This window comes from Arvicola amphibius, chromosome 6 (genome assembly GCF_903992535.2).
Source record: "Arvicola amphibius chromosome 6, mArvAmp1.2, whole genome shotgun sequence".
Classification (NCBI taxonomy): Eukaryota; Metazoa; Chordata; class Mammalia; order Rodentia; family Cricetidae; genus Arvicola; species Arvicola amphibius.
In genome coordinates, this window is record NC_052052.2 from 150,350,253 (window position 1) to 150,377,920 (window position 27,668).

At 45.5% G+C, this 27,668-nt stretch overlaps 1 protein-coding gene across 4 annotated transcripts in view; it reads left to right on the top strand.

The window, feature by feature from the left end:
* Sfxn1 (sideroflexin 1) overlaps window positions 1–23,003 on the top strand; it is a 35,494-nt gene extending 12,491 nt beyond the window's left edge. For all 4 annotated transcript variants that reach the window (XM_038332654.1, XM_038332657.1, XM_038332653.1 and 1 more), the window contains exons 2-11: window positions 425–599; window positions 4,869–5,039; window positions 6,853–6,951; window positions 7,984–8,059; window positions 8,594–8,679; window positions 9,524–9,651; window positions 12,172–12,221; window positions 21,189–21,238; window positions 21,786–21,833; window positions 22,537–23,003. In XM_038332654.1, coding sequence (XP_038188582.1) covers window positions 436–599; window positions 4,869–5,039; window positions 6,853–6,951; window positions 7,984–8,059; window positions 8,594–8,679; window positions 9,524–9,651; window positions 12,172–12,221; window positions 21,189–21,238; window positions 21,786–21,833; window positions 22,537–22,633 — 969 coding nt within the window. In that variant the 5' untranslated portion in view covers window positions 425–435 and the 3' untranslated portion in view covers window positions 22,634–23,003. The remainder of the gene's footprint in view (window positions 1–424; window positions 600–4,868; window positions 5,040–6,852; window positions 6,952–7,983; window positions 8,060–8,593; window positions 8,680–9,523; window positions 9,652–12,171; window positions 12,222–21,188; window positions 21,239–21,785; window positions 21,834–22,536) is intronic.
* Window positions 23,004–27,668: the final 4,665 nt, after the last annotated feature.

Below are 27,668 nucleotides of genomic sequence, written 5' to 3' on the forward strand. Positions count from 1 at the left end.
CTTGCTTTGGTTTAAAAGGGGTTCCAACTTGCAGCTTGGGGGCTGTATGTACCCCCATGATAGCTATGAATGTGACTGAACACAAAGTCAAAACTTACTTAAATATTGTGAATATTTTTGTGTGGTTTTTAAAAACTGATTAGTTATTGTGTGTGTGTGAGAGAGTGGTTGTGTATGTGACATGCGGGGGGGGAGGGGGCTGGTAAATACATGCGGTAGGGCTCCCGAGAGAGTCAGAGGACACGTCTGCGGAGTTGACTCACCTACCTTTGATGTAGGTTCCAGCAGCAGAGCACAGGAAACCATGCTGGCGAGTCAGAGCTTTGCCCACTGAGCCATCTGTACACACAGGCTAAGTGTGACTGCCAAATGTCATGCTTGTGATAATAGCGTCACCTCACTTGCCTCGTCTTTCCCTTTTCAGGATCCGGGACGATGTCTGGAGAAGTGCCACCCAACATCAACATCAAGGAGCCTCGATGGGACCAAAGCACTTTCGTCGGCCGAGCTAATCACTTCTTCACGGTCACGGACCCGAGGAACATCCTTCTAACAAACGACCAGCTGGAGAATGCAAGGAAAGTGGTGCATGATTACAGGTAAGGCTGGCTTCACGTTTGCTGCCTTCCCTGTGACGGGATCCCCGTGTTCGTTGCGTCCTGTACCTCTTCTCTAACTTAACTGTCCCAAGCACCTTTCTGTCTTTGCGGAGAAACAGCACTGTTCAAGAAACTCACTCCTGATAACTAAGGGTCGGGTCATTGCTGCCGAGACTCACCCCCAGTGAGGGAGACTCAGCTGCGAAGGTCTCTGATGGTGTTTAGGGATGCAGAGGGGAGATGCACTCCATCAGCTGAGAGTCACACACGGGATAAGAGGAGCCACCTATGCAGGGACAGTCCGTCTTCCACATTCACCAATTCTCTGGCAGAAACCACTGGAAAATGTCTTTTCTCAGCATTGGACTTGAACAGATTTTTTTCTTATTATTATTCCATGAAGAATGCAGTCTAACTATACAGGGCATTTCTTGTTCATGATGTAGCATGTGTATGTAGCAGGTAGTCTAGAGATGAATCAGCACATGAGAAAGAACCCAGACTTGGTATTGCCGGCCCAAGTCCTAGCTACTCAAGAGACTGAGGCAGGGTCTCACTCAGCCAGTGCTCAGCAAGCCTGAGCAACACTGTAATACCCCATCTCAGAAAATAAGTAAGGAATGTATGGGATTAGATACAAATAAGCTAATATTATGCATCCTATAGAAAACACCCTAATCTCAGAATTCGTATCCTTGAGGACAGCTAATTCAGAAGTAGATGTATTTTTCTATTTAAAAAAGAAACTGGATAAGAAATACTGTAGGGGCCCGGAGAGCGGCTTACATTTAAGAGCTACCTGCTATAGACGGATGTTTCTCTCCTGCCCACCTGTTCCCAAATACCCAGATGCCGCTTCTCAAACAATTGAAGACTTAATATTACTAATGAATGTTCAGCCAATAGCTCAGGTTTGTTATTAGCTAACTCTTACACTTAAATTTCTATTTATGCTTTGCCACGTGGCGGTACCTATGTTAGCGTGGCACGTTTATCTCCTGCTCCCTCTGCATCTGGCTGGAGACTCCTTTGTCAGCCCTTCTCCTTTCCAGCATTCTTAGTTTGGTCGCCCCGCCTATACTTCCTGCCTGACTACTGGACAATCCGTGTTTTATTAAACCGATTCGAGTGACAAATCTTTACAGTGTACAAGAGGATTATTCCACAGCAGCCTGCTCTTGCAGAGGACCCAGGTTCAGTTCTTCGCACCCACACGATAGCTCATAACTGCCTGTAACCCAGTCCCAGGGTACTTGAAGCCTCCTCTGACCTCTACAGCCTGGGCATGCACATAGTACACTTACACACATGCACTTACACACATAATTTTTTTTCAAAAAACAAATACTTCAGACTTTGTATGCTTCAAAGAGTCTCAGTCACATAATAATTTTATTAACTTTTTTATAACCCTTTTAATGTAAAATCCCTGTGATCTGGGGGACAGACAGGCCATGGACAGTATTTGCCGATTTCTGATCTAAGGAAAAGCCAATCAAATAGGGGGAATTCGACTGTCAGGTGCTCTACACTTAAACATGTCAGGAATAATGCACTGGCTAGGCAGTTAGGAAGGGACCAGTGCCCATCTACAAAGAAAGACTATAAACATGTTTTCAGGAGTTCAGGACAATCCCTGTTCTTTGTGGATTTGGGGCAAAAGACAGAGAGGGCAGGTTGACTTGGAGAGGTTGACATAATGAAGAGACTTAAAATGCCATAGAAAACTTCAAACCTTCACTGGAGACAGTGTTCGGGAACTAGCAACAGACAAAGCAGAGAATAAGCCAGATGGGCTCCTCACAGACCTCAGTGAGAGGGCAGCAAACTCCCAAGAGGCCCAGAAGGCATTTTTAGGTAGAGATGGTCTCTGGCGGACGTTCTAAAACTGTTGCAACTGATCTGAGCACACAGGTCAGGCTCTGAACCGCCCTTGTCATTCCCTGGCAGATGAAAGCGGAGCGGATGGAAAGGTCATACGTCCGTTACTTTAGCGGTTACCTTTGTGTCATTCTGACCAAAACAACTGACTTAAAGGAGGCTCCAATCTGCTCACTGTTTCCATGGTTATTGCTTGACACAAGCTAGAGTCATCGGAGGAAGGAGCCTCAGTTGAGGAAATGCCTCCATGGGATCCAGCTGTAAGGCATTTTCTCAATTAGTGATCAATGGGGGAGGGCCCAGACCTTGGTGGGTGGCGTCATCCCTGGGTGGGTAGTCCTGGGTTCTATAAGAAAGCAGGCTGAGCAAGCCAGGAGAAGCAAGAAATAAGCAGCATCCCTCCATGGCCTCTGCATCAGCTTCTGCCCCAAGTTCCTCCCCTGTTTAAGTTTCTATTCTGACTTCCTTCAGTGATGAACAGCAATGCTGAAGTGTAAGCCAAATAAACCCTTTCCTCCCCAACTTGCTTTTTGGTCATGGTGTTTCGTTGCAGCAATCGAAACCCTAATTAAGACACACACCTTACGATAAATTCCTCTGCTTTTTAAGACAAACTCAGTCTCAAGAGCAAAAGGCAAAAGGCATAGTTTTTGCTGTCACAACCTGCAGCTTGGTTCTTGGAACTCTGACTAGGGGCAGGGAGGGCAGGAAGAAAGGACACACACACACGCGCACACACACACACACACACACACACACCAGCTGAGATCAGGAGGTGACGTGGGCTGTGATGGAGGGCGCCTACCAGGCAGAACCTCAGGTGTTCATTCGGCACAGCACAGAGGGGGGCTGACTGCTCTAGGTAGGGGGTCTCCACTGATGAGCACTCTGAGGCTCCAGACGTCCTGCAGGAGGAAGCTGCAGTTGCCAGTCTTGGCACACACCGATCGCTCATACCCAGACCCATCCCTTGCCATCGCTCTTGAGCCTGGCCCATGTGGCTTTGCCAATTTCTCGTGAATTAAAGGCTAGTCTTTGTCATATCCATTCTCTCAGGGCTTCCTCCACATCCTGCAAACTCAAGTGCAAAGGAGAAAAGTCAAAGACCATTTAATGTTTTACATGGTGGTCAGTTTAGCACATTGACTCATTTATTTCTAAATAATCTTGGGTGTGGGGGAAAGTTCCTAATTATGGAGGCTTGTCCTCACATTTCCAAACGGATAAAGTGGAAGAATTAAAATCCCAACTAAAATTAAAATCCCAGTTAAACTCACTTTGTGGACTAATCTGTAGTATTTAAAGGATGGTGCGCTCCCTTCCCAATTAGGGGGCTGGAAGTCTGAGCCAGGGCACTGTAAGGTCACACTCCCTTGGAAGGCCTCAGGGAAGATCCTCCTTGTCTCTTCCTGGGTGTTGGTGGCTCTGGGGATTGTCAGCGTCCCTTGTCTTGTAGGTACATCACTGTACTCTGCCTTCTTTGTTTGTACATAGACACTATTCTTGAATTTAGTGACCATTCATCCAATAGGACTTCACTTTGGCTAATTGCCTCTAGAGCCACACCCTGTTCTTCTGTGTGAACATGCATTTGGGAATTACTATTCAACCCAATGTATGGTAGTTTAAAAGAATGTTATAAAACCACGGGAAGAAATTTTTACAGAGTATTGCTGAATAAAAGTCGTGGTTAGGGAGCCTCTGGTTTGGGGTCAGACCTTAAACACCTTGGAAGATTTAAAAAGTATTCTCCCAAATGTTGCCAGCGAACATGGTAGATAGGCCCAGGGTAACTTCATTGCTCCACGAAGTTTGTATATTTTCCAAATCTCTGACAAGGAGTATTTCTCGGGTGGGAAAATCTGACAAATTGTGCACCAAGGCCTTTATTTGCACCATAGAGTCCTAAACCTAAGTTTGCCAACTGCAGGTTTAAAATGAAGTAACAGCCTTCAGGGCCGCAACTTCGGTCTGATTGGTTAAAAATGGTTGTTTAGAGTTTGCCAAGTTCAGACTCCAGTTTTAATATGTCACTTAAGACAATGAATATTTTCAAGCTGAATACTCTTTAATATGCATATTGCTTTCTGTTATCTTCCAAATTACAGGTAATTGAGGTGCACGGGTCTGAGGTCACTGTAGCCGTGTTCCTGTTCTTACGCTTTAGGCTGCCGGGAAGACCAGTGGTAGGAGCACACGCTATATGTGTGAGGCTCTGGGTTCAACCCCAGCACCCAAACACATAAACAGTTAAAAATCATAACTCCCACCAATGCTCCGAACAGAGCTGCCAGGCCCCATAGGCGCAGGAAGGTTTTGCAAACCGTGAAGTTCATGATGAGATCTCTGAACGGGGCAGTGGCTGGGACTCTCGTTGTCATTTTCTAGACAAGGAATTGTTCCCGCCGGCCTCACGGAGAATGAGTTGTGGAGGGCGAAGTACGTGTATGACTCAGCTTTCCATCCTGACACGGGCGAGAAGATGATCCTGATAGGAAGGATGTCAGCTCAGGTCCCAATGAACATGACCATCACGGGCTGCATGATGACGTTCTACAGGTGAGTCACAGGAGCGCAGGAGGAGTAATCGGAAGAACGTTTTAATATACATTTTACTGAAGTAAGTGTCACCGTGATTATGCTAACAAGGATGATGGGTTCATGCTACAGTGAGTCAAAACATGTTGCTCCCCATAAATATTTCCAGTAAAAGGAGTTAAGTGAATGGAGGGCTGGCAGGATGGCTCAGTGAGTAAAGGCACTCCCCGCCATGCCTGAACACACGGTTCGCTTCCTGGGAAGCGCTTCGTGGATAGAGAGAGCCCAGCTACTGCAGGTCATCCTCTGACCTCCGCGTGCACACACACACGTATACGGAGTAAATAAAGATGTAAATTTCAAATTAACCAGAACGTATAAGAGCTGAAGATAAGGTGGAGGTGGTTTGTAGTGGCTCGCCTGCCGCCACAGCTCCTGGGAGGCTGAGAGGCGTGTGAGGCCGGCCTGGCTGTACAACTGACGCCTGACTCAATCTAGGTGTGTTGCTTTAACATTGAGAAAGATATCATTTCGTCTTTAGTTCCACTCTGAATAGATGTTGCTATTGAGCAGCATCTGGCGTAATTTGTGAAACTAGACACAAATAGCTGGGCATGGAGGGCTCATGCCTGGAATCCTAGCGTGCGGGATACTAAGGCCCTTGGAGAAAATGAGTTTGATGTCATTTTGAGCAAAATAATAATAATAATAATAATAATAATAATAATAATAAATAAATAAACCATAAAAGTGTGTTTTGCCTCTAATGATGATAAAACAGAGGCCATAGAGGTGGCTCAGCAGTTAAGAGCACTCACTGGCTGTGCTTGCAGAGGACCCCAGTTCAGTTCCCAGCACCATGTGGCAGCTCACAACTGTCTGTAATTCCAGTTCCAGGGCATCTGGCACCTTGTGGCAGGCACTGTACACACGCAGTGCACATACATATATGCAGGTAATACACTCATACACATAAGATAAAAATAAATAAGTAAAACGTTTTTTAAGGATAGTAAATATTTATTTAAAAAGAAGTTGACATTTTTCCTAAGTCTTAGACCCTAAAGAAAATAAGATAGGAAAAAAAGAGCCTAGAAATAAATTCCTCTACTCCCTCTCTGTAGACTCAGATGCATTTGGGTGTTGGAATAGACCAGCATAAGAAAGGCCAAGCCTGCTTTGCTCTAAATTGTTTTGTTTTATTTGTCCAAGAGAAGAGAATTTCTCAGTCTACTCTGTACTAGGGTTTTTATAAGTTTATTTCTTCTTTATGAAAGCTGTCCTGGCTAGTTTTTTGGGGTTTTTTTTGTTGTTGTTGTTTTCTTTTTTTTTCCCCCAACTTGACACAAGCTATAGTCATTTGGGAAGGGAGACTTTCAATCGAGAAAAATCCCATCATCAAACTGGCCTGTAGGCAAGACTGTCAGACATTTTGTTGATTAATGATTGATATGGGAGGGACCAGCTCACTGTGTCTGGCGCCCTGGACTGATGGTTCTGGGTTCTATGAGAAAGCAGGCTGAGCAAAGCAGGAGGAGCTAGGCAGTAAGCAGCGCCCCCCCCCCCATGCCTCTGCATCAGGTTCCTGCCCTGACTTTCTTTGATGATCAGTAGTGATGTGGAAGTGAAGCCAAGCTGATTTTAGTCATGATGTCTATGACAGCAATAGAAACCCAAAGCCTGTGAGCTTGGTGATAAGGAAACTGGGTATCAAAGTAGACAATCTGTGTCTTCCTCCCCGCCTAGTCCCCTTCCTTGCTGGTGTTTGGTGTTTAACTGTATTGAAGAGGAATCACTGGTGCTAGAGGGTTTGTGACCGTGTACTCTGTTTTAGGACCACACCGGCTGTGCTTTTCTGGCAGTGGATAAACCAGTCCTTCAATGCCGTTGTCAACTACACCAATAGAAGCGGAGACGCTCCCCTCACTGTAAAGTAAGGCTGCGGAGCCAACAAACCCTCCATTAGCCTGCGCTCCTTAAGCAGCCATGCATTTAGACACTAGCTTGCTCTGTGCAGTCTCTCCTTCTCCCTCTGTATCAGGATAACTTTCTGCTTTTGTCTTGCCTTTTCTGATGTCATTTGTGCTATTATTAGTGGGATGGTGCTGTCTCTCTTATATTCCGAGCTCCAGGGTCCTGCAGAATGCCTATCAAACAGCCCTCAGGCCCCACCTCTGTTCAGTAACTCCCCTCAGGGCTGCATGAGTCAACGCAGGAGGGGCTTTGCAGTGGTGTAGCCTTTATAGATGCTTAACTTCAAAAGCAGGTCATTGCTGGAATCCTAAGAAAGCAAATTTATGAATTTGTCTCCTGTTTTAGAGAGTGTGTATGTGTGTGTGTATGTGTAGGTATATGTGTGTATGTATGTATGTATGTGTTGCCAAGTTAAAATTAGCTAAAACTATAGATATAATTTCACAACACTTGAAACAAGTCATTTTCCGGTTTATATTTGAAAATTGCCTTTGACGCCAGTATTCTGCTATCATCAAATGGAGCAAAGGATGCTGACACCTGCCACCCAGTGGTGTTTCTCACAGTTAGAATGGCTCGGGCTCAGCTGCCCTTTAGGGGTAAACTTGGGCTGTTTTATACAGTGAAAACACCTTCTAATATGGTCCTGCCGCACTTGGCTTTCTATGTTTAATATTAGGAGCTGTGGTTTTGATTTGTGCAAATGTGCCCCAGACACTTAGCCCAGAGTGTTTCCTCTGCCCACGGCTTTCCACACACTCGCAGCTCCCCTTCTTCCTCATCTGCATGGGTGCTTCATCTTCATATCTGTCTGCTTGGAGTTGGAGCCCATTTTCAGGGATGTGTTGGTCTTCTCTCTGGATTCCCACGCTGATGGAGTGGCCCCAGATGTTGCTCTGCAGACTCCCCACTGTTGATCATATATTCCTGTCTCCTCGGTTTCTTCTCTGATGTACATCCATCATTTACACAGTGTCTTTATTCTTTTCAGTGAGCTGGGGACAGCTTATGTTTCTGCAACAACCGGTGCTGTAGCGACGGCCCTGGGACTCAATGCCTTAGCCAAGGTACTTTAGTTTTCTTTCCGTGGCGGAGCATCTTAACTGTTCTCACCTGTCACTCTGGGTGCCTCAGTTATTTCTCAGAAGAGTTGCAACCACTTGGCTTTCTTGTAGCCATCCTCAGCTGCATATTTTAATTGTATCTTCTAGTGGATTTGGGGAAGAATAGTAACTAGTAGCATCAACAAAGACTGGTATGTTCCTGGCTCTACGCATTAAGTTCTAACTCCTCTCTCTAAAAGATTCCTCCTGAGACTGTCAGGGGGTGCCTTGAAGAGGTACAAGTGCTTGCTCTGAAATCAAAGTTCTGGGACTTGGGGGTGTGCTTCCAGCCACATGAACTAAGCCATCAAAGTATCTTAGGTTCATCATCTCAGTATGTCCTTCCAGAGATGCAGAAGCTCCTCTCAGCAACACGTTTGAGGCCTTTGGCCTGGCCCTATGCATCCGGGGCTGTGGTATTTTTAGGAAGGTGTGAGAGTTTTCATTTAGCCATCCAGGAAAAGCAAGATGATGTTTCTGGAACTATCTTTTCTACAGCGCGTCTCACCACTGATAGGACGTTTTGTCCCCTTTGCTGCTGTCGCTGCTGCTAACTGCATTAATATCCCGCTAATGAGGCAAAGGTAAGAAGAGCGCATGCACTGGGCGAGGGCTTGCGCTTGATCGGGGAGTTTCTTGTCGTGTAGATGGAATCTGAGATTTGTTTCAGAATACTCTGGGGTAGGGTGGTAAGGGCAAGCCCGTTGGGTTCCTTCTTGTTGAAGTGGGCTGAAGAAAACCTAGAGGCTTAGAACGCATAGCCTTCCTACTTCAAAGGTGTGCCTCTAGCCTGCACCCTCTGCCCAGAAAAGAATCTGTAAGACTGAGACCAGAGATGGAAAAAGCCAAGAGTTTCTTGGTTTTCCCTTGGAATTTTTTTTTATGGGGATAAGGTAATTTTTATCTTTAAAAATATTGTTTTAGAACTGATAGAAACTAAAGGAGAAGAAAGAATAAGTATTTTTGATGATAACAAAAGAACAAGGCAGTAGCAGGAATTGGGCTCCCATCCTTAGGAATCCTGTGTAACTAATGAATACCCAACAGGGCTGTGTTGCACTAACTGTCAATACGTGAGATACCTAATAACACTATGTACTGTATCTGTTTCTAATTCAGAAGCTTGTTCAGATTTGTACATGAGCAGAGAAATTAACCTCACCTTTGAGCTAACATATCCACGCCTCAAATCATATTATTGGAAAAGTACATCCTTCTGAAAAAGAGAGTACTGTTATTTTCCCTTTGTGTCTATCCCAGGAGGCTTGAACCTGTTCGTGGTATTTAAAAATAGATATATCAGTGCCAAAATTGACACTTGAGTGGGAAACTGGATGAAGGAGGCACTTGATCTTTCTCAACAGAGTCCTCCTTCAGGATGCTGCCTGCAGCTTCTGTGAACCCCTCTGCGTGTGTTCTGCCCTTCAGGGAACTCAAAGTCGGGATTCCCGTCACGGATGAAAACGGCACCCGCTTGGGAGAATCGACCAATGCTGCAAAACAAGCCATCACGCAGGTGGTCATCTCCAGGATCCTCATGGCGGCCCCCGGCATGGGTGAGTGAGCTTGGAGGTCCTACTGTGCAGTTCATGCCAAACCTTTACGTATCGGTAAACAAAAATGGTAAACAGCACTCCTCTTTGTGAAAACTGCCTTCTGCTGGTGGAGCCTGCAATTGAACAAGTAAATAATACACAGTACAAGTGGGGTGTCCTTTACCCTAATGCTTGGGGCCTTCAGAAGGGCCCCGGGTTTAGGATTTGTTTGAATTTTATAACATTTACAAATACATATAAAATGAGCTACCTCTCAGGAACCCAAAGTTAAATCTAAGTTTATTAATGATTCATATACCTCTTGTACACGTGGCCTAAAAATAGTTTCATGCAGTATTGCTAATGATTTCATACATGCACCAAGTGGTGTGCATACTGACTCCTGCGTGTGAGTTGAAAGAGGTGATATCATTTAGTTCTCAACAAGTTTCTGATTTTGGAACATTTCAGAGCTGAGGGGTTTTTATGATTTATTTGTATTTATTTTATATGCATTGCTGATTTGATGCATTTATGTCTAAATGAGTATGTCAAATCACTTTGAGCTAGATTACAGATAGTTCTAAACTACCGTGTGGGTGCTGAGATTTGAACCCGGGTCCTCCGGAAGAGCAGCTGCTGCTCTTAACTGTTGAGCCATCTCTCTAGCCCCCAGAACTGAGGGCTTTTTTGAGGAATGCTTACCCTGTATGTAAAATAGTGATGAGAGCTAAGGAAAGGGAAGGGTAGGGATGGGAGAAGCAGCAGTGGCCAGGCAAGGGACTGGGATGCATGAATCTGAGGTAGAGTGGGCATCAGCAGAGGGGCAGGAGCTTGTTTTTTTGTGGGAGGCATCTGCAAAGGAGGAAGGGAGAAAGGGTTTTAACAGGACCCAGAGACGGAGTCAGCTACTTGGGCATTCCAAGCTCTAACTTTTAGTCTGAGGAATAGAGCACCACACACAGTTTTGAATAATTGGTAATTATTCAGATAATTCGAACAATTGGTAATTATGTGATATGGGTGCTATGTGAGACTAGATTAAAGGGGTACAGCCATGGGGAGTAGAAATAGTTCAGGAGGCTGCCTCAGCACCGCAGGCAGCAAGCCATGGCTAGTTGGACCACAGTGATGTAGTGGAGGTGATGAGACTGAGTAGAGTAGGGTGTGACCTGAGTGGAGTGGGGTGTGAACTGTGTGGAGTGGGGTGTGACCTGAGTGGAGCGGGGTGTGAACTGAGTGGAGCGGGGTGCAAACTGAGTATAGTAGGGGTACAAACTGAGTGGAGTGAGGTGCGAACTGAGTGGAGTAGGGGTGTGAACTGAGTGGAGTGGGGTGTGAACTGAGTGGAGCAGGGTGTGAACTGAGTGGAGCGGGGTGTGAACTGAGTGGAGCGGGGTGTGACTGAGTGGAGTGGGTGTGGTGTGAGCTGAGTGAATTTTAAGATGTCTCTGAAGTGCATGGAGATCAGCGCTTTCTACAAAAGCTCTCCCTGGAACGTGGGACAATGGTGATGCTGAGGGCAGCTGCTCTGATATTTATATAGTGTGGGGCCAGCATGAGCAGAGGACATCTGTGTCATATTAAGACCTTTTGAGAAGCTCCTGTCTACCCACCAGGCTACTCTAGGGGCCTAGAGAAGGTCCTTAGACACTCAGAAGCCAAAGGGCCTACAAGTGAGGGGCCTAGAGAAGGTCCTTAGACACTCAGAAGCCAAAGGGCCTACAAGTGACAGCATTCTATGTAGGGAAAACCAAGAAAGAAACCCAGGATTTAATGCTCTTGAATCTCTTCACCTAAGCTGCATGTAAATGGCCCTCGGCTATTACAAGATGCTCTCAAATGAAGCATGTCTGTCAGCTGCTATTGGCTATTGTCACAGGATTCTCTGAGCTGGCTGGTTTGAATGCCAACAAAAGCTGAAGGAAAGTGCCTAAAGGAAAACTGAGGAACATTCTGTCGTTAACCCTGTGTGTACACAGCTCAGCATCTAGAGTCAACCAGCCATCAAACAGGAAGACGTGTATTGAACACGTTTAGACTTTCTTCTTGTTATTCCCACAACAATAGTGTAACTATTTACACATCATTTATGCTGTGTTATAGGCTACAAATCACCTAGAGATGACAGCAACTATGAGCATCCATGCACTTTGTAACCACGAGAGTCCTGAATCCAGTCTCCTGTAGATTCTGAGAGACAGCAATGGTCATGTTGCATTTCAGCTAACTGGGGAGATGAGACCCCTCTATACTCTATGGGATGCCAGCGTGGTCTGTGAAGGTATCTAGGGACCAGTATGTTTATCATTCCAAAGAGAAGGCTATGAAGCCCCCAACACGTCTGAGCCCTGATTTCTAGACTGCCTGAAAACAGTATTGCACCCCAGTTTCCACTCAGCTCCAGTCCTGTGTTTGCTTTGGTTGAGTACTCTGCCAACGTAGAAATAGCCTAAAAGTGGCTATTTCTCAGCTTGTGTGGGAAACTCCACTTAAAACAGGCATTAGGTGAAGACTTAAGTGGTCTTGTCTTTATTACAGCCATCCCTCCATTTATCATGAACACATTGGAAAAGAAAGCCTTCCTAAAGGTAAGACCCATCACATTGTCATTTGTGAGTGCTTTTGTTTCTTTTTCTTTCTTCTTCGAGGCAGGGTTTCTCTACACATCCTCACTGTCCACTATGTAGACGAGACTGACCTTGAACTCTCAGAAATGTACCTGCCTCTGCCTCCCAAGTGTTGGGATTAAAGCTGTGTGCCACCACACCTGGCTGTGAATCCTTTTCATGGCTCTTCAGACTTGACATTAGTGAGTGACAGACAACCTGAAGGTCACTTTCCCTTGGACACTTGTGCTTCTGAGAACATCTTTCCACTCTGAGATACTGGGAAGGCTTTTTACATGAAGACTCCTGCTGTGGTGAGCCCATGAGTGGGCTGTCCACCCAGTCATTGGAGCATTGCCTAGCTAGGTCAGAGGGAGAAGATGGCAATGAGTCTGGGACATGGGAAGTTACTACCTGTAATATCGGAAGTGGAAAGATCTGGAATGGTAGCTTCATGGAACATTAAATTTAAAGTTTCTCTTTGGTAATCCTATCTAGAAGTTAAGTCTGCATTGCCAGGTGCCATCTCTGTGCCCTCCAGATTGTGATTTATAGGTTCCAGGATTAGTCCAGTTGGGATACAGTGGCCTAAGATGACTCTTGCGTATCATGCTGAGTGTGGAAACCTACTTAGGAGCAGAGGCAACAGCCCTCCTGGAGGAGTAGCTGTACTGAACGTGGCAGCTCCATTGGGGTAGACTGCTTGAGTCTTAAAAACAGAACTGTAAAAGCTAGGGAGTGTCATACATAAAGCTTCAGAGAAAGGATGCTGCCCCAGACCAGATGCTCCTGGGATTAGACCATGATGTATACACATAGGTCCATGTACTCCATATGGGCCCCAGTAGGAAAAGGAAAGCCGAATGCTGAATGGACACTTGATAAACACTGTATAAGTCAAGAAAATGTGCTGCAAACAAACAGTGTGAGCACCTCACGGGGCCCCTGTAAGGGACAGGAACTCCTGGCCATGCTCTTGGAACTTCTGGGGACATAAAGAACTAAAAACCCCAAGTTATGCTTTCTGAAACACCCAGATTCTGCCACATAGCAATGTGGGTTAGTGTCAGAGTCACTGCGTAATGACAAAATAGAAACTCTGACACTTCTCCAGAAAGCTGCACACTGGAGGCTTCTGACAGCCTAAGTCACAGGTTAACCAAAGGGCAAAAACAGTAGCTGGTCTTTAAGCCGCCAACCTGTCGACACAGCAGTAGATCTCTTAGGTCTCAGCGACCTAGGGTCACCCACAGTCCAAAAATGTTCAATGAAAATCCCGTAAGCCAGTGATGCATATGTTTTCAATTGTGAGCCTTCTTGAGCTGCCCTCTCCCTCCTGTCTAGATGTGGATCAGCTTTGGCCCACGGTATCCACACTGTTCACACTATTGTCCTGCTAGTCACTCGGCAGCCACCCACTTCAGTCAGCGGTCACGATTTCTCAGCATTTGTTTCTGAGTATCCCTTCTTTTATGTAATAATGGCCCCAAAGGGCAGGTAGTGATGCTGGCAGTTTTATTATACTTTATTGTAATCTTATTCTTTTAGCTAATAATTGTGTTATCAGTTATTGTCAACTCCTAAGTGCCTCTGATTTATGTTAAATTAAGTCTTAGGGACGGTGCGGTAGCGGTGCGGTAGCCAGGGAGCCTTCCAGCGGATCCACACAGCAGGTACCGAGTTAGCTTCCTGAGCTCTTGTCTCCGGATCTTAGTCTGGGAAGGCGCCAGATATTTATTATCTGCACTAAGGATATAGATTGACCCATCAGCCTTTTCACTTGCTTGGTCTTATCTTAAGGCCCTGGCATAGATAACTTTGAAAATAACAGAGAATGAAAGAACATATTAAATAAGACAAATATCCCCTCCTGCCAAAGGCAAGTGATTATCAGCCTGTAAAAGCAAGCCCAGGGCTGGAGAGGTGGCTTGCTGGTGAAGAGCACACCGTGCTCTTGCTAAGGACTCTCATCCCTTCCCCAAGTACCCACGCCCTGTAACTCCAGCTCCAGGAGATGCAGTGCCCTCTTCTGGCATCCTGGGGCATCTATAATCAAGTACATATACCCATACATAGACAAACATTCACACACATAATTAAAAATCATAAAATATATCTTTTTTAAAGTGAGGCTAGATTTCTAGTCTTGAATATTGTCATCTTCTGTGTTTATTTTTCTGGCGTAAAAGTACAGCTTTAGAAAAAAAGAATAGTAAATGTTAGTTCTTTGACAGATCGTGGTTAACAAGACGTTGTAGGTCACCATGGAAACAGTTTGCAGCCCCCCTTCAGTAACGGCATCACTCCATGCAGGCTTTCCTGGTATCACCCCACACATCATTGGCAGTGAACCTGCTGGCACAGTAAACCCCTGATGCTTCGGTTATGTGGGCTCTCCCGCAGTCCACGCGTATTAACTGGAAGATTCCACAAACAGTGCCTACTGCACAGCGCAACCTGATGGTGGCGCAGAGGCCGAGAATGTCATCACTTTCAGGAAGGACGTTATTTAGAAGAGACTGGCTCCAGCCTGCGGACACAGAGCACACTCTGGCTGCTGGTGTGTGTCTTGATCATGGCTTGCAATTACATCAGTTCTGTTGGAGTTTGCATCTCATTGATGGAAGACAAATGGCCATGAGAGGAACCTGAGACATGAAATCAGTTCTTTAGTATTGTAATTCTCATGGCTTTGAACTCCTGGGGTCTCAGTGTTGGAATGGTTACCATGGTAACTCGCATCATGGCAGATACTGGGCAGAAGGTCTAGTTAGTCATATTACACATTTTTCTAGCTGTGATAGATGGAAATTCCTGTGTGTATATCCTGGCCTTTTCTTACACAAAAGAGACTAGATGAAACCAAGCATTCTGGTCACCATGGCCACATTATCCTAGACTTCTACGTACTTAATAAGACATAGATGTCATAGGCTTATCCCCTCTCATCATTTTTTAATTTTTAAAAATGTATTGTTGTTGTGTATGTGTGTATATTGGGAGGGCACACATGTGCCACAGCACACATGTGGAAGTCAGGACAACTCTTTGGAGTTGCTTCTCTTTCCGTCCTCATGTCAGTACCTGGGGTTGAACTCAGGTTGCCAGGCTTACACAGCAAGCATCTCCTGCTGGCCCATCACTGCCTTCTACCCATCTTAATTTATAGTTCACAGCATGGTTTGTTTCCAGTTTGGAAGTATCACCTCACTTTCTCTTCACTCAGAAGCCCTCCATCACAACCCCCAAAGGAGCCAGAATAGTTAAAGATCATTCCCAGAGCCTCCCTAGGTACAGGGAGTCTGGTTGTAGCTGCTGTCCTCCCTAGGTACAGGGAGTCTGGTTGTAGCTGCTGTCCTCCCTAGGTACAGGGAGTCTGGTTGTAGCTGCTGTCCTCCCTAGGTACAGGGAGTCTGGTTGTAGCTGCTGTCCTCCCTAGGTACAGGGAGTCTGGTTGTAGCTGCTGTCCTCCCTAGGTACAGGGAGTCTGGTTGTAGCTGCTGTCCTCCCTAGGTTCAGGGAGTCTGATTGTAGCTGCTGTTCTCCCAATTTCAAGGAACAGGTTACTTTGAAGTGGTCAAGACTAAGTGTGCTTAAAGGACCCGTATGTACTCACACTCCCAAGTTCAAGGGTCAAGTTCCAATTACTTATTATCTTTGCACTTGAGGCTCATTTGATAGCGTGATCATTATTCAAACATACAGAGGGGCAGAATTTATCAGTGTTCTTATTCGGAGCTTGGAGTGTTTTCTCATTGCTTTTGGAAATGCAGATTTTTCTGTGATAACCAAACCCCTCTATAAACATGAAACCCATTGAACATTCTCAGCTTTTTAAACACCACTTGGGGAACATTCAGCATGACTCATCTTCCCCCGCATCTTATCTTTTTCCAAGTGGAGGGCCGGGAAACACGCCAACTATGGGCAGGTGACTCATGAAAATCCCTCCAGCTAACGAAAAGTTCCCTGACTAAAACATGGTGAGTCATCTTGAAGAATAGGCCTCATACTCTGCAAGCTGCCTGGCGCTTTCATTGGGAACAGAACTGATAGATGTAGGTCCTGAGGTCCGGCTTGGAACTTCCAGTTCTGGGTCTTTCATGTTGCTCTAATAACACTGCAGTGTGTACTCGGAGGCTGATTCTGGGTGGTTTGCTAATGGATGAGAATGTGACATTCTTTACTTATTCATAGACACTATTACTCTTGAGCCCTTTGCTGGATGCCTGTGGTCAGCAGTGTTCAGTACCAGAATCACAGGGGCAGGGCATGAGCCTTGCTCTCAGGGTGGAAGAATGAGGGTCAGAGTCTGGCCACAGCACAAGGTGATTTCAGCTTGGGCCCACAAAGAACACAGGGGAGCTGTAGTTGGTGTAGACTCACAGAGGACCAACCAGCAGGTAGCATGTGATCAGTAGAAGCTTAGTGAGAACAGAACAGGGCTCGTTGGGGATTTGTGAGTGGCCGGGTTGTACATAGGGAAGTGATTCTACCCTCTATGCAAATTAACTCTCCATGGTTCATGAAGTCTAAATCTAAAAACTCAAGTATAAAAAGAAAATATCATTGGACACAGGGCTTGGGCAAAGATTTCTTGGATACAAGACCAAAGAAAAAATGAAAACTCAGACTACTTCAAAACCTTTTTAAATTCTGTCTTTCAAAAACTAGACAGAGAATGCAAGATGAGAAACCAACTAGGTGTAGCAAGTAGCAAAGCAAGCCGTTTTGGTCAGACAATAAATCAAGAATTTGTAAAGAACTTAAAACCCCCTGCAGGAAAATGGCAGTGCAAAAATGGGCAAAAGTTCGGCAGATGCACTAAAAATACACGAATAAACACAGGGAATGTTTCAGATATTTTAGTCATTGGAGACATTAAAATTAAAACCACGTGATCTGCTGTCAAATACCTGTCGGACTGGCTACAGTCAAAAATTGACAAACAGGTGTTGATGAGTTTATGTAGGAACTGGAACTCTCACAACCTGCTGGTGGGCGTGTAAAATGGTACAGCTACTTTGGAAAATATTTTAGCCACTTATACAAATATACGCTACAGTGCAATCTAGCCATTTCTAAGTATTTCCATAAAGGAAATGAAAGCAAATATTCATAAAAGATGAACGCTAATCACAGCTTTATTTACATTAGCCTCAAACCGAATACAGCCCCAAAGTCAACAGGAGAGTGTATCAACCCATTCAATGGAACACTTACGCTGTCAATGAAAACCAGTGAATTACGGATGCATGCGGCAGCATGAATTCCCACAGTAAGAACACAAAAGAAGTAGGTACTGTATGTAAATCCCTAGATCCAGACCTGGTGACGCACATCTGCAATGCTGGCAATTGGGAGGTAGAGATAGGAGAGTCAGAAGTTCAAGGTCGTTCTTGGCTCTTGGCTCTGTAGGAAGTTTGCTTAGACCAGCCCAGGCTATATGAGACTCCATACAAAAAAATTAAAAAATAAACTCAAACCCTAGGAAACATAAACCAATACATGGTGAGATCAGAGCTACAACTTTGGCAGGGGACACAGACCACAAAAGGAGCAGAATCCCAAAGGCGCATGGAAAGCACTTACGATGAATGATGGGCTCATTATTTTTATTGTGATGACAGCATCATAACTGTGATATGGGTCACAAATTACATTGTACACACTAAGATGTACAGTTGACTGCATGCCAATTAATTTAATGGGAAAGGAGCCATTGGGAGGAAAGGATTGAGACTCATATTAACGTTGAGATACATATCCGTGTCACTGTGAGTCCCAAACCACATTGGTCTGAAGATGTATACCTTCTAAACTTAGTATGTTATTTTCAATTCGTCTGAAGTTTTTTGTGTATTATACCTCCTTTTCACACAGTCTGTTAAGCAAGACATGTCCCAGACATAGACATCCTCGGTTCAGTCATTTCCTGGCCTCAGATGAAATTCTGGGGAATAGGCAGGATAGGGTAGTGAAGACAGAGTCAAGGGGCCCGTGATGGATTGCGTTTCACAAGCAAGTCAGAATTCTCCAGAGTCCTTGTCATTATGAGGAGCCCTCAAGCAAAGCTAGCCTTTAGTTTATGTGTGTCCATCCTGAGGTGGCACACAAGTATACTCTGGAATATGTCTGGCTGTGTTTACTTAGGCAGACAAGAGGCCAGTAGAGATGCGGGGACTGGTCTTCCATGCTCAAGTTCATCTACCCATACGAGCACCCAACAGTTAGCTGGTGCGGCGGGGGAGAGGGTGTTCAGACAGGGTTTCTCTGTGTTTCTCTGGCTGTCCTGGAACTCACTCTGAAGATCAGGCTGGCCTCGAACTCACAGAGATCCACCTGCCTCTGCCTCCCTTTCCTGAGTGCTGGGATTAAAGGGTGCACCACCACCGCTTGAGCTTGCTGTCCCATCCCTCAGGCTGTGTGTCACCCTTGGTGTCTCATGTCCAGGGAGATCTGGGTGAGAATTTATCATCACCAGCTGAGAGACCGGCCCTCAAGCAGGTCAGGTAATAAAGAGGAGGCATGGAGTCGGCACAACAATATACACATACATGAAACTTTTTCGAGGGCCAGCGCTTAGTTCTTCATTTTGTTTTTCACTTCCTGCTCTGTTCTTCTACCCCTGTTGTTCTCATTCCTCTTCCCTGACGTTCGTTCTCCTTCTTCAGCCTCCGTGATGTTTTCCTCCTACATCGTCTGTGATATTTTCTTTTATATCTTTGCTTCTTTTTCCCTTATTTTCTCTTATCCTTTTTATACCTCCTAAGACGATTTCTAAGGAAAGATGGTCTCACAGCCACAAGTTACATATTTTCTAAAAACAAATTAAAATCCTTACACGGGAAGAAATAACATATGATCACAAGTGTTTTTCTTAGAAGCCCACACAATAGGTAAACTTTTTTTGTATTAATTTTCCCACCATAGCATCTCCATCCCAAAGCAATGATTCTTTTATAATTGATTAACAAAGTCTTAAGCAAGCTAAGTATATTTCAGCCAGTTCCCTTTGTACTGGAAGGCAGTTCGCCGTTTCAATGTAGCAGATTCCTATCCTATAAAACAAAAAGTGCTCAGCTAACCATCTATTATCTTTACACACAATAGGGTCATTTAATTTCCTTGCACAATTTTGTTGTTGTTGTTGTTGTTTTTTTTTTTTTTTGAGGTGCATACTGGGGCCTGTGGTTAATTCTGCAAATAACATGACCAAAGAACCCAGCCTAACCTTGGGTATAGGAACATAACTGCTTCCTTTACTCATCAACCTGGTTTCCACAGACAGAATTCATGGGTCTATAATGCAAACCTCTTTGTTTTTATTCTCCATATTCTGCGAATCTCACATCTAACAAAGGGGAAGGTGACTTTAGCCTGTTTTTGCCCTTTTTTGTATCTCTTATTGGAGCAATTGTCAGGATAACCTAAACCATGTCCCTAATCATCTTTATTAACTGTCCTAACCATCTGTAAATATTAGGCTAACTCAGAAAGTCCAGTTAGATCATAGATCATCATTGCTCCTATAAAAATCATCTTCATTATGATCTGCAAGTAAATTGCCCAGTGAGAAGTGGAATTTTCCCAAGAAACAATCACAATATACTGGATACATTGGCATCTTTTTATATAGTAACCTCACCGTGCCAAATAGAGCAGGAACAGGGCAGCAGCCCGCAGGAGGAAGCGCAGCAGAAGCCATGGGCGTTCTGCAAACAATCTTTCTGGGGCTTTGCCTCTCCAGGATGTACCCAGAGTAGCTTTGCTGTCCACTGGGCAGTGTCCCATAAGCTCCATTGCTGACTGCAGCTCCTCTGACATGGCCACCAGCAATCTCCCTGTGAAAATCCCTCCTTAAACAGCCAATCATTTGTGTAGAGGTGGAGAAGTGTATGTATTGAAAGCATATATCCCAGGGAGCTGAATTTAGAATGTTTGCTAGTGAGTGCCCAGACAGCCTGGCCCAAGGATGCATTTTTCAGAACTTACTCTGTCGTTATGTGGCATATGACAGTAGTTTCCTCTCTGAGGTTAGCCTCCCCTCCCCCGGCATAGCCTACGTGGGTTGGTTTCATTTTGATGGTGTTTTCCCCTGCTTCATTCCCTCTATCCTTCCATCCCTTTCAGCAAAGGAGTCTCCTTGGGCACCAGGGTATGCCTTCTCCTCACGTTATCTTGCAACACCTTGTGTGACTCGGGGCTGAGGTGGCTGATTGCATCCCAACCAACTCACAGCTCGTTGCAGAAGTTTCTGTGGTCTTACTGAGATAACCCTGTGTTTTATATTGTGTATTTTCCTTTTTTAAAAACTAAGTATCTAACAACTAAGTAAAACTAAGTTTGCTTCCTACAAAGCCTACCAACTTGCTCATGACTAGCAAAGATATCTTATTCTGGAAGTAGTTTTAACTGACAGCAACTGAATTCATCAAAGAGTGTGTACAAGCAGGTGGAGGGTGGTGTCTAGTAAGCCTCCTCCCACTCTGGTAGGCTCTTCCCACTCGGTCACCGTCCTGGGTTCCTGGCATGTCTTCCTCCTCACCCTTAAAGGGACTGCTTATTTTGCATCCTAACAAACCCCGGACTCTGCCTGCTTTTTCCACACAGTTGGTCAGTGCTGATGAGGCAGAAATCTAGTGCAAGTTCATGTGTCTCCCAGCTTGCATGTGGGGCCCTGCCTCCTCCCTAGCAGCAGATAAACCATAATTAAATGCTAGCTAGTCCTCTACCTCATATACACAGGCGAATAACACTCGGGATGGCTGCTGCTTGGTCATTCATAGCTCAGGGCCGTGAAGTCAGGACTAATCGGTGTGCTAGTGTTGCCCAAGGTCTCACTAATCCCATTGTGCTGGGTTTTATGCCACGGGGACGCTCTTCAGTCAGCAGGAGAGACTGTCGTGAAGAACCACACTTCTGATACCTGTGTGTTTTTCAATACAGAGGTTCCCGTGGATGAGCGCACCAATTCAAGTCACGTTGGTTGGCTTTTGGTAAGTGGAAATGAGCCTTTAAAAACATAGCTGCTGTTATTGTTGTGTATGTGTTTATTCAGTAGGTGTTATCATATGTTCTCTCGGTAATCAACTCAGAAATCACACTTATAGAAGTCATTTTTGGTGCCTGTGGAAGTTTGGGTGACAGAAAAGTTTTGAAAATGATGCCAACCCAGAATGCCTGCAATCTGTGGCCCCAATAATTAAAAAGATGAAAACTGTCCATACAGGAACCTCCACAGTTAGGGCTATTTGCGTGTTCCCATGTAAACTCCAGTTACCCCTTTGTTCTTGGTGCTTTTGTTTACCATTTTGGCGATTAAACATTAAATATTAGTAAGGCAGTTCTGTGCTCTAAAGGAAAGAGGTTGTTGTTAAGATATAGATAGATAGATAGATAGATAGATAGATAGATAGATAGATAGATAGATGATAGATAGATAGATAGATAGATAGATAGATAGATAGATAGATAGATATAGAGAGAGAAGCCAAGAAGTGACCACTTCAGCCAACTGACCTTTCGTTCTCTTTGTTTTTAAAGTTTAGTGTTCGCCACCCCCCTTTGCTGTGCTCTGTTTCCTCAGAAGAGGTAGGTGGTGGTTTGTTTGCTTGCTTGCTTGCTTTAGAATTATTGTGAACTTTGATCCTAAAAATGAGCTAGAGAGACAAGTGAAGATAGTTGGTTTAAGTAGTAAGAAATCAGGTCTGTAAAGGGCCAGGAAAACCTCTAAAAGGAAGAGACTTAGCAGACAAGCTCCCGTCTGTGGGACCTCAACACTAGCTCTACCCAGTTCTCTTCTGCCCCCTACTGTTTCATCTGAGAACGGTTTAGCCTTTATAAGAGCCAGGTTGTCTCCTGCTCATATTGCTTCTATAACCTTTAGCATGACTCATTAATGTCACTGGAGCCACAGACAAGCACATCTGTGTTCGTCCATGAACGAGTTCTTTGACCTCAGCTCTGCCCTTGGCTTGGGTAGTTGCTTGCAGTCCCAGCACTGTGTCACGCTGGTCTGTGCATGTCATTGCAGTGTGCTTACCCAGCAAGGAGACGGTTTCAGCTTGAAATAACAGAGGTGAACAGGCTTAGCAGTTGCCTTCTTGCAATTCTTTGTTGTGACGATTGTTTTCCTGGCAGGAACAGAATGCTCCTTTTGCGGCCATGTGCAGCCTTCCTGGTGTGTCCATGCACCAGCCCTGGGTCTCTGAGCCTGTGTCCTTTCCCTGCCCTTTCTAGTTCAGGGTCCCCTCCTTGCCCATGTGATAACCTTGTTCCCTCTGCCTTGTCCCAGTTCCATGTCTGTGACGAGCTTGGAGGATGAGTTGCAAGCCAGCATCCAGAGGAGTCATCCTGAATTACGGCGCGTGTACTTTAACAAGGGCCTGTGAAGCTATGATCAAGCCCTGGAGGCTCCGGCTGTCATCTGTGAACCTCCCGAAGCCACAGCAGTGAGGAAATCCCATGTGACAGGCACTTCCAGTTACAAAAGCCTCTAAAAGATCTGCATTAGAGTCAAGCTGCCCCTTGACACAGCCCCCAGTGTGGGTCAGGAGCCTGACATTTGAATCATGTTGTAATTTACAAATGTACCCTTCTGGTAGACTTTAATGACATTGTTCAAAACCCTCACCTGGAGCTTTCTAAAGCACTGGTAGGCACAGCTAGGTGCTCAGTAAACATGGTTGTCAGTCATTGGAAAGGTTACCTATTCAAATACTGATTTCATTTCCACTTCTGCCATGAACTGGGAAATTCTAAGACTAACTATACAAGCATAAATACTAGGGAAACTTTGTCTCCGGTTTGGCAATGGACCAGTCCAAAGCAGACGGTGAGGAGACTTGAGGTTCAGAGGATAAACACTCCATACACCTTCCTGAAGTCAGCCACAGAGCAGGGTGTGAAGCCGCCCCTGCAGTTAGCATGTGTTGGGTACTGGATTCTCTTGGTTAACTTTCCAATTTGTCTAGTGTTCTTATGAAATTATTAATCTGACCTCAAAGGTATTTAAGAATCATGAATTTCCATCAAATAATTAACCGAAATGCCCAAATGCTAGGTTTAGGAGTATTTCGGGTATTTTTAGGACTGTGAAACCATAGTCCCCAGTCCCTATCTGCCTCTCCCCTTGTGTGTGTATTTCAGGAAGACACAGAGACAATACATGAACAAGTCAGCAACAGTGAATATCATGTTGCATTCCACTCTGTGTGAAGACCCTGAAATGACGTGGCATGTCCGCATCCCTCTAGGGATTTTACATGCTATCTGTTCAGTGTAGCTGAGGTCGTGTTGGAAGTCCATAGGTGTTCCGTGTCATAGACAAGCTACCTGTTATACTGAGTGTCAGTCATTCCAATTCAGAGGGTTGTAAGTGGGAAAAAAGGAGCTATCCAGTTTCTGTAGATCCTTTTTCCCCGGTGATGTGTCCAGATTGAATTTCCTCATAAAGAAATACTGGTGTGCCTTGTGTCTGCGTCTCTGTTTTCTCTGAAGCTCTCAGCCCTCCCCATGCTGCTGGAATCTTCTGTAGAGTTGAATGTCAAGCCACTTGAAATGCACTGGCTTCCCGTGACCTTGGGTGAGCCTTGTTGCCCACAGTGCATCTGTGTAAATGGTGGAGAGAGCTTGGAGTTGAAGGCAGGGCTCACAAGGTGCTTACAGGACATTTCCGCGGGAAGCTAAAGGCCTTGAGGTCCACCCCACCCGGCTCATCCCCAAGCCCTCACCCCAGTGCACACGCAGCTCTGAGGACGTGAAAACTCAGTAGCTAGTGGGGAGACTGACACACTCACCAAAGTGTCAGCCCAGGTGTACCAAGGAATGCATAGTCGATGTGGAGCTGGGCTCTTTTCAATTTGTTTTAGAAGTTTCGGTCTCTTAATGCTTTTAATAGGAATACTCACCGCGTGGTTTAATCGTGATTTATTTTTTAAAAAAAAGAGAACAAATGAGTGAAAATTGGCAACCTTTGCTGGTCTTTTAAAAGCCTGTTCTTTATCTGAAGACAAAGCCACACGAAGTGCAATAAGGTTGTACAGTGACTAGTTAACATTTCTTCTAATGTGAGATAGCGTTGTGTGTGTGGCTGACTAGCAACTATCAGTATTAGTGAGGTGTCTTGCCAATGTCACAGTCAATGTGTCATTTCAGTTTAACTGGATGAAATGTCAAATAAATGCAGAATGAAAATAAACTCTCTCTTTTATTTGCATGCAGTTTGAGTGTTATAATCCGTGCTGCCTTTCATCTGTGCTTTATCAATAACTGAATGCAACGTTCTGTGTGACCACCTGTCCCTTAACAAATAGTGTATTTCTGCTTTAGGTTGCTGGGCTTCCACCCTCTTGAACCTCACAGGTACCCCTGTGAGGCAGTACCCCTGTCGTCATAGCGGACATGCTCAGAGACACCCCCCCCCGCCCCCGCAAAGGAGCCCTGAAACGGGTCCCTTTGAAGAACAGTTGTAAAATTTCATTGATGAGTTAAGCACAACAAGTTTTACAGTGATAACAAGCAAGAAAGGTAGATGATGAACTAGTTTATACGTGAGTTATTTAAAACTCATGGGCTGTTTATTTCTGGAATTTTCCATGCAAACATTTAGACTATCGAGGATAATGGATAAAAACAGGAAAACCCAAAGTGCAAAGAGATGCTATAGACAGAGGCGCACGACCCCATCTCCACTAGTCTGACTGTGAACCTGAAGGGCAGTGAATCTCTGCTTCAGACCTTAGTGCCCAGTGCCACTGGGGATACCCAGGGCAGTTTGTTCTCATTGTCTCTCTTCCTGCTTCTGCCTGGGAATCCAGATGTAGAACTCTCAGCTACTTCTCCAGCTTTCCCACCATGATGACAATGGTGGGAAATGCTTTTAGTCATGGTGCCCTTCACAGTCAAACTCCGGTCGTCAGCACTGGCTGCAAGCACCATTGCCTACTGAGCCATCCCGGCAGTCCCAGAGCTGAGTGCTTTAAACATCGGTTTTCCTTCTGTAGCTCTGTTCTCACCTCATTGATTATACTCAGGAGCATGGGTCTGAGAGTCAGAAAAGCTGGGCCCAGCCTTCATTGTTCCCATTTATAAAATGGATGTTTTTTGACTAGTGGTGTTCTTTGTGTGTATTGTCTTCCAATCACTGTAAGAATTACCTGAGGCTAATCAGCTAGTAAAAAGAAAAGGGTTGCTTGGCTCTTGGATTTGATAGTTCAAGTCAGTGGTTAGATGGCCTCGCTGTTCTTAGGCCGCTGGTGGAAGTGGGGGCTGGTGATGTCAGGGTGAGGCCGCTGAAGTGACCGGGAAATGCAGAGAAAAAGATAGACGGCCCCGCAGTCCCTTTGAGTAGCGTGTCCCCAGTGACCTAAAGATCTCCCACCTAGACTCCATGTTTTATAGGTTCCACCACTTCCCAACAGTGCCACCTGGGAACCTGATCTTGAACAGATGGACCTTTGAGGTGTGTGCACTTGTGTGTGTCGGGGGGTGTTGATTGTTTGGAGAAAGTAATTGGTGCTACCTCTTACAGTAGCTGTAAATATTAAAGCTAAGCCCCGTGCATAAGTTATCATGGTTCCTGGCACAAAGTAAACAATGTTTAAATGGTTTCTGAATGAAAAAATAAACAAGAAGAAATCAAAAGGGAAAGGACATGACTACCCCTAGGTATGGCGGAGGAGAAAGTTTATTATAGATATGAGGGAGAGTCCAGAGTGGGCATAACTGTAGCACAGATGATAAAGGAAACCCAGAGACAGATAATGAGGTTCACCTAGAAAAGCAAAGCAGCCAAGTCTCTAGAGAAGCCGTACCTCTAGCAAGGCTAGCCAACTGCAGACTAAATAGCTCTCTCTTCCCATTTTACATTCCCCCTAGTACTGGGATTAAAGGTGTGAGCCACCATCACCTGGATTTGTCTCAGCATTGATCTTGTGCAGCCCAAGGTGGCCTTGAACTCACAAAGATCCATCTGCCTCTGTCCTCCAAATCCTGGAGTGCTAAGTGCTCAGCTTCTGACCATACCTGGGCACAAACCCAGCTTGTGGCAGACACATCATCACCCCTCACCTACAGTCTATAAAATTTTCCTGCCCTGACTTGGGCATGCAGCTTCTCTGGCCTCCATCTATGGGGCTGGAGAGCCCACTCAGGAGTTGCTCAATATACCTGTAGTTAAAGTTTTGTTCAGTTCAGCTTGATCTGGCTTCCTTATAATGGTGATGGGGAGGAAGGGCAGAAAACGGTCATGTGGGGGACTCCCTCTATCTTTTCTCCAGCAGACATGATCGGCTTTCTACTCAGAGAAGTCCATTTCCCAGCCACTGTCTAAAGAGGTACCGGGTATCTCTTCCGGGTGTAGAACCCCAGGATCCCCTGCCAGGACACACCATGCCAGGGCAAGAGCATTCCATTCCAGAGCAGAGACAGTCACTGTTGCAAGGAGCCATTGGGTTTGGAGACTACCAAAGGCTACCCCACGTCCACTGCTCAACCCCAGGTTATTGAGTGGGATGCCTGCCCTAGTCTTCGGTCTCCAGCACAGGCTTGGAAATGGGCAGTGCCAGGTCTAAACCCAACCCTCAGTAACCCCTGGGGTGTCTGCTGTAAAATGTATCCATATGCCTGGGCTCATTACACGCTAGGTAAGCAGTCTAAATAAATGGCCACCAGAGGGCACTCTTGACTTTAACATCCTCCATCATTAGCGTTTCCACCTGTCTATGAACAAATTGAGCTCCCTTATGTGCAGGTTTTGGGGTTCTGCTCTCCCGTTCCTCCTTCTGTAGTCAGTGCTTGATATGGCAGGTCTCTTTTTCGCTAGGGTTGCGATGTTTCCAGACGCCTTTTCATCTGGGGACTTGGACCCTGAGCCCTATCCACCCTGAAGGAGCCACCTGAGTCACTGGCACCCCCACCCTTTCCATGAATCCTGCCTGCCCCTTTTCCTCCTATACAGTCACATGCTCCACCCAGTGGCCAGCCTTCTTCCCTTTACCTGCCCTTCTCCCTTCCTCCCTGTTCAGGACAAAGATCCAACCTCCTCCCTCTTGCCCACCTCGATCTCTTCCTCTCCCCCCTCCTACTGTCCCTCCTTCTTCATCATCACAGGCCCTGGTCCCCCTCCCCCCCTTCTACAGTGCCACAACCTTCACCCTGGTCCCAGTCCACCCACCGGCCTACCCCTCTCGACTCCTTCCCTATGGCTTCTCATTCATGGTCTCTGTAGACTCCTGTCCTCCTCTGCCCTCTCCGTGAAGTGGCCAGAGCCAATGGAGTTGTCCAAGTCCACGTCCCTTTCTTCCTCCGGGACCTCACATAGACTGAAGATTCTGCTGATCTTTCTGCCTGCATCGAAGAGTTCGTCGTCTTTCCTATGACCTGACCTGACATGATGTTTATGTCATCCTGGTCTCCACCCTCATT